This window comes from Chiloscyllium plagiosum, chromosome 24, assembly GCF_004010195.1.
Source record: "Chiloscyllium plagiosum isolate BGI_BamShark_2017 chromosome 24, ASM401019v2, whole genome shotgun sequence".
Classification (NCBI taxonomy): domain Eukaryota; kingdom Metazoa; phylum Chordata; class Chondrichthyes; order Orectolobiformes; family Hemiscylliidae; genus Chiloscyllium; species Chiloscyllium plagiosum.
Window position 1 is genome coordinate 23262867 of NC_057733.1, and position 7391 is coordinate 23270257.

General features: G+C 42.2%; 1 protein-coding gene across 4 annotated transcripts in view; it reads left to right on the forward strand.

Moving 5' to 3' along the window:
- Nucleotides 1–4505, forward strand: part of acsf2 (acyl-CoA synthetase family member 2) — a 181656-nt gene extending 177151 nt beyond the window's left edge. For 3 of the 4 annotated variants that reach the window (XM_043714578.1, XM_043714576.1, XM_043714579.1), the window contains exon 17: nucleotides 1130–4505. In XM_043714578.1, coding sequence (XP_043570513.1) covers nucleotides 1130–1189 — 60 coding nt within the window. In that variant the 3' untranslated portion in view covers nucleotides 1190–4505. The remainder of the gene's footprint in view (nucleotides 1–1129) is intronic. The other variant, XR_006315206.1, reaches the window with a different exon arrangement.
- Nucleotides 4506–7391: the final 2886 nt, after the last annotated feature.

A 7391-nucleotide genomic window follows, 5' to 3' on the forward strand; every position in this document is an offset into this window, starting at 1 on the left:
ATTTGCTTTCCCAAAATGCAGCACCTCGCATTTATCTGAATTAAACTCCATCTGCCACTTCTCAGCCCATTGGCCCATCTGGTCCAGATCCTGTTGTAATCTGAGGTAACCCTCTTCGCTGTCCACTACACCTCCAATTTTGGTGTCATCTGCAATCTTACTAACTGTATTTCTTATGCTCGCATCCAAATCATTTATGTAAATGACAAAACATAGAGGGCCCAGCACCGATCCTTGTGGCACTCCACTGGTCACAGGCCTCCAGTCTGAAAAACAACCCTCCATCACCACCCTCTGTCTTCTACCTTTGAACCAATTCTGTATCCAAATGGCTAGTTCTCCCTGTATTCCATAAGATCTAACCTTGCTAAGCAGTCTCCCATGGGGAACTTTGTCAAACGCCTTACTGAAGTCCATATAGATCACATCTACTGCTCTGTCTTCATCAATCTTCTTTGTTACTTCTTCAAAAAACTCAATCAAGCTTGTGAGACATGATTTCCCACGCACAAAGGCATGTTGACTATCCTGAATCAGCCCTTACCTTTCCAAATACATGTACATCCTGTCCCTTAGGATTCCCTCCAACACTTACCCACCACCGAGGTCAGGCTTACCTGCCTATAGTTCCCTGGCTTGTCTTTACCGCCCTTCTTAAACAGTGGCACCACGTTTGCTAACCTCCAGTCTTCCGGCACCTCACCCAGTGCTCAAAACCCAGCACATTGTCCCATTCAGAGACCCAGTGCTGGAAACCCAACCCACTGTCCCACTCCAAGAGACTCAGTGCTCAAAACCCAACCCATTGTCTCACTCTGAGAGACCCAGTGGTCAATACCCAACCCATTGTTCCACTCTGAGAGACCCACTGCTCAATACTCAACACATTGTTCGATTCTCTCACAATAATTTGAGAGCTATGATGGTATGAAGCCAAAGTGAGATTGAGGGAAATGGGTAGAAAGTTGTGAGGTGATTTTGGTTATGGATACAAAATGATTGGGGATTGTACAGAGAAGGTGGCTGGGCGTGATTGATCCTTGGAAAGTGATAATCTTGTTAGTTTCAATTGACCATTTTCTATCTTGAAAATACATTGCTTGAGTTTGTTTTTTTTGTGTTCTTACAGATTCAAAAATACAAACTGAAGGAGCAAATGGAAGTACAACTGGGACTTGGGCCTAAGTAATGAAAGGTCACATCATTGTCACAGAGGGAAATACCACGACCCCTTTCATACCTAAAATCTTTTGATTATACTGTCTATATAAGTGCTGTACCATAGACAATCCTTCCTTATTATAAAATACATCTTTCATGGGCTCCGTTCTATTGTGCATTCTACTCAATAACACTTAATCCATCTGAAAAAGTCTTATAAACTCTTCACGATTTTTAAATTCCATAAAATATAGCTCATTCCAGCATTGTGTAATCTGCAATATTCTATCCTTGGCCTGTCATCTTCTTCCCTCCTGTGACCCTATATAATGTCATTTGAACCTCTCCGTCATTACATCAGAAAGTTGAGGGAATGTTTTGAGAAAATAACTCAATGTCCCTGTCCATGAAGAAAAGCTTTGACCTTTTCCATCAAAACAACAGGTGAAAGTAGGAATAAAGGTGGTGCAATTAAATTTGGTTCTTGGGGCACAGTTTGGGTGGAATACTGGCTACCATTCTTTGCATTAGTATGTTGTTGGTAAAACCTCCTGTGGGTGTGAAAGTGTTAAACAGTAAAGAAACCGTTCTATCAGTACAGTTCTAGTTTAATCTGAGCATTGTGTTTGCTCTCCCTTCGTTTATCCTTTTCTGCTGCTTATGTCAGAAGGAAGAGTTTAATTCTATATAGTTATCCTATGCACTTACAGTAACACACATTAGTTTATAATTTTCACACTTTCTACATCATTTGTGTACAGCAACTCAGTGGGATTGATTTCTTTCTCCCCTCGGTGCTGTGATTGAGGTGCGTCTGTCCTCTTTCTTAGAGCAAGTTTTTGTTTAATTGCTGTGGTGAAATCATCGCTTGGTACACATTTGCCCTTGGCAAGAGCCTGGGAGCCTGAAGGTCTCACCCATTGCCTCTGGGCCTTTGATCTCTATTTTAAATGAGGGGTTTGGGACAAGTGCCAACGCCTACTTATTTGAGTCACTGCAAGTGGTGACCCCTGAGACCAAGGTGGGAAAGAAGAGAGCATCCTCCCCTCGGTGAAACCAATTCTGACATAAATACCCCATCCACTTTCTCACAGAAGTGTGCGCAAAGCAGATTTGTAATCCATACATTTATAGAATTTGATCAGACACTGCTCTATAATTCACTGCTTTTGTTCATTAAAACTATGAATATTAATCCGGGACATATACAATATGGCTCTAATCATTAACCTGTTCAATTGGCTCTAAAATTTGTTTCTTGTAGTTTGCCAAATATCTTGTAGTTTGCCAAATGACAGTGCTCCTTCCAATCTCAGTTAGGCACTGCACGAATGGTAAATATGAATATATAACCACAAAGTAATACATGTTGGGATGTTGCGTAAGTGTAAGGTTTGGGTTGTGTGCTCGAGTCAGCCTTGCATGACTGCGACCTGTCAGGTGACAAAAGGTGAAGAAAGACGACCATGGCACAATATGATGGTCTGCAGCAACCCAGAAGACAATTGTGGCAGATTCTGATTGGTTAAGGGGATATAAGGTAGGCTTAGTGCGATTGGTTATGCTAATGTACCGGGATAGGGCGTGGCTTTTAGAACAGCATAAACATTAGAGTGCTCTCGCAGTTTGTGGGCTTTTGGGGTTGACTTCTCTCTTGGCCACAACTTTTGTTTGCAAATAAAGGCTTATTATCTTGAGGAATTCTCTGTATCTCCTGGTCATTCCTAAATGGTGCTATCAACCACAACAGAATTGGTGCTGTGAGCAGGGTCAGAAAGAGACCTATACAAAGGAGGTTAGCAGCCTGAGGATGTTTCCTGGTCCATCGTGGACCCTCCCAGGCCTGACAGAATAAGGGCTGGCCACCCACAAAAAGAGATAAGCATCTTCTTGATAATTCAGATTAAATTCTGTTAAGTGAGGGAGGTCTTCAGGGATGCAGAAAAGCTGCTGAAAAGTCTCTCCGATCCAAAAAAAAGAGTTAATAATAAATTGAAATTTGAGGAGACTCATAGGATTAGTCAAGTAAACTGTGCAGTGAGATAAGTAGGAATAGAAAGTAGAAATTGTCTGATATAAAATTCCACATGGTATTAGTAAGTCCTTATGGATACTGCCTCACTGGTCACAAGGGTCTGCACAAGCAGGGCAGTGTTAGTAAGTCCCTCTGGATACCGCCTCGCCGGTCATGAGGTTCTGCACGAGCAGGGTAGTGTTAGTACGTCCCTGTGGATACCGCCTCACCGGTTGCGAGAGCCTGCTCAGGCATGGCAGTGTAGTGTTAGTAAGTCCCTGTGGATACCACCTCGCCAGTCGCAAGGGTCTGCACAGGCATGGCAGTGTGTGTGTGTGTGAGAGAGAGAGAGAGAGAGAGATTCTGACTCAGCAGCTTGCAGCTTGCGAAAAGGTTTGTGTGTGTGTGTGTGTGAGAAAGAGAGAGAGAGAGAGAGAGAGAGACTCTGACTCAGTGCTGATTCAGGGTAGCTTACAGAAAGTTTGCCCCTTTGTGGTCCGGTTTGAATGCACATTTGCTTGTTGGTGATTGAATGTTTGTGCTTTATTCCCTGGAGCTCAAGATCGGGAGTGTTTTGAATTTAATTTGCACTTTGGAAATTTAAGATGATTTCTTTCAAGGGTTTTAAGGAATCATCAATGATTATGAAATGCAAATTTTGTAAAAAAAAAAGTAATACTAATGAAATGTTAACCCACCCATTCTTCTTACAGACCATGATTGCTCTACTGTCAATTTCTAACTCGTCACATTTTATGTTTACATGACAGCCAATCTTATTTAAATTCAAATCAGTTTAATATGGAGGAAGATGACTTTACAATTTTACACCAGTATAAACATGCTCTCAAATCCCCCATAATTTTATGCTACTGCCAAAGATCAATTTCACCCCCTTCACCTCATTGGACTAATCAAAGATTTGACAAAAGGCAGTAAAAGCAGTAACACTGTAAATCCTGGCCTCAGCAGGTGTCTGCTTAATTTCTTTTGATAACATTGCGGAAAATCACCTCAGACTTTAACATTTGCTCATTGAGTCGAGGAATTAATGAACTTTATAGAATTTAGTTAAAAAATATTTAGAACTGAAAGTATAAAGATAGATCCAAAATATCGCAAACCAATAACATCGTTTTCAGAAACTTATGAACATTTTGTTTCGGGACTCGTTTGTTTCCACTTAAGACTGCTGCATCTCATTGATGATTATGGAGTGCCAATCGTGGCTTTACTCTATATCAATTTCCCTCCCTCACTGAGAATTGAAGTTTTGGTTGAACATTATGTTGTGAAAATCATGTAATAAAACTTAATATCCTATTGTTAATATCTATGTCTTCGGATTTGGCTATTATTTGTGCATTAGAAGTACAGAGGAACCTCGATTATCCGAATATCAATTATCCAAATTTCGGATTATCCGAAGAAGATCTCAAGGTCCCGATAGAAAATCTCAAGGTCCCGATAGAAACATTATAATAAAGAGGTGTTTTCACATCTTTTGTTTACAATGATTAAAAATGAACCCGGCTAACGGAAATGCTGCCAAGAACAAGTCCTGGACCTTGATGAGAGCCCGGGCACCTTCTCCAAATGACTAACCACCCACCCTCTCTCTCTCTCTCTCTCCCAACACTTTCCTTGGAGTTCTACACACAGGTGTACACGAAATCCCCCTGCCCAGATAATCTCTCCAACATTGTCCTGTACGGGACAAAGGTGGAACTTGTCAAAACGTTGCAGTAAAAAGTTGTTAATGTGTGTGTGTGTTATTTTGAGACTCACACCCCCCCCCCACCCCAAAGGCAGCGGCTGTCTTGCTGTTGGTATCCAGTCCGTCTGCCCCAGAGGGTGGGGGGGGAGGGGGCACATGAGGGTGCAGGGAGTGGGCGGCCAGGTCAAACGGGGGTTGGGGACACGGACAGGGGCACAGTTGGACGGGGTTGGGGAAGGTGTATGAGGGCAGTGCGGGGGCTCCCGCACAGTGTGCAGCTGCCTAGTCTCCTGAACGGGGAGCAGACTTAGCAAGTGCTTGCTGTGTCATTCCCATTGAACTATTTGGGGGTGTGCAGGAGGCATGGGAGGCTTCAGCAGTGCTGCAGGTCCTTTACACACAAGTGTGTGTCTGCTCAGAAACAAACCCTGAGACAGAGAGAGGGAGCAAGCCAGGTAGAGAGAGAAGAAAGGAAAGTTCCTGGAACTCCAAGCCCCAGAGGAGAGGCATTGAATCAATTAACCGAATAATCAATTATCCAAACAAAATACTGCCCGCCTATCTTGTTCCTCTGTATTTTGTTACTCCGTGAGTAGACAAGACCTTTTAATGCAGCTGCAGTCATTTCACAGTCTTTAACATTGTAAATCAGCAATGACTTAAGGTACCTAATCTGGGATTTACATTAAGGGACTAGATTCAGGTAATTATAATGGTTTTCAGAGTTGGAAACTGTGTACATATTACATTTTATAATTGTTTTTTCAATAAATGAATTTCCAGGTTATATTGATGACTTTTAAAATATCTTCGTCACTTGTTCAGTTTTCACCTCTGAATTACAGATGATGATTATATTAGTTATTATTTTTTAATAACCAATTGTATCACAAAATCAGAATTAATTGGCAGGATCGATTGGTTTTATTCCTTAACACATTGTCAGTGATTTGTGTCATTGCCTCATGGTTACTTTGAAGCACGGCTACATTGATTAATTATTAATTAAAGAATGGAAGGATAAAGCCGATAGTAAATGAAAAATACCTTACTGGTCAATTGAAGGAATTATGTATGTGATAGGGGGATAGAGGTCTGTACGGCAGATGAAGCTCTCAAAAGCTGGGAGATTTTAAAAGCTGACTGTGAATGGGTAGATGAAAAACAAAGGGAACAGGAGAAACAGTGTAAGGTTACTAAGACTGAGGAATATAAAAAAGGGTTAAAGCAATAACGCTGTAAAAAAAGAACTTACATTTTACTCGGAATCCCGAGCCTATGTCTGGCATACCGATCCTATTTGAGGATGGAGATGACACTGATAGAGATGAAGGATGGGGGATTTTACTCCAGATTACTGACTGAGCCCCTAATAACTCCTGATTGTTCCCAGCAGTCATAGAGATGTACAGCATGGAAACAGACCCTACAGTCCAACTCATCCACGCCGACCAGATATCCCAACCCAATCTAATCCCACCTGCCAGCACTCGGCCCATATCCCTCCAAACCCTTCCTACTCATATACCCATCCAGATGCCTTTTAAATGTTGCAATTGCACTTGTCTCCACCACTTCCTCTGGCAGCTCATTCCATACACGTACCACCCTCTGCGTGAAAACCTTGCCCCTTAGGTCTCTTTTATATCTTTCCCCTCTCATCCTAAACCTATGCCCTCTAGTTCTGGACTCCCCCACCCCAGGGAAGAGACCTTGTCTATTTATCCTATCCATACCCCTCATAATTTTATAAACCTCTGTAAGGTCTTATCAAGTTTTAAGAAGATTTGTAGCTCAGGTTGGGGTTTTGGATGTAGGTTTGCTTGCTGAGCTGGAAGGTTCATTTCCAGACGTTTCGTTACCCTACTAGGTAACATCTTCAGTGGGCCTCAGGCGAAGCAATGTTAAAAATTCCTGCTTATAAATAGAAAGCAGGAATTTTCAGCATTGCTTCACCTGAGGCCCACTGAAGATGTTATCTAGTAGGTTAATGAAACATCTGCAAATGAACCTTTCAGCTCAGCGAGCAAACCTACATCCAAAACCTCTATAAGGTCATCTCTCAGCCTCTGACGCTCCGGGGAAAACAGCCTTAGCCTATTCAGCCTCTCCCTGTAGCTCAAATTCTCCAACCCTGGCAACATCCTTGTAAATATTTTCTGAACCCTTTCAAGTTTCACACCATCCTTCCAATAGGAAGGAGACCAGAATTGCACGCACTATTCCAAAAATGTCCTAACCAATGTCCTGTACAGCTGCAACATGACCTCCCAACTCCTGTACTCAATACCATACATCTTCTTCACTATCCTATCTACCTGCGACTCTACTTTCAAGGAACTATGAACCTGCATTCCAAAGTCTCTTTGTTCAGCAACACTCCCATTACGTGTATTTTATTATTTTGAAAATGAAACGTCCAGTCTTCAATGGCAGTATCATGGGGATGAGCTGTCTGAGCCATCCTAAACCAAGGGCCATCCCCGGAATCAGAGTAAT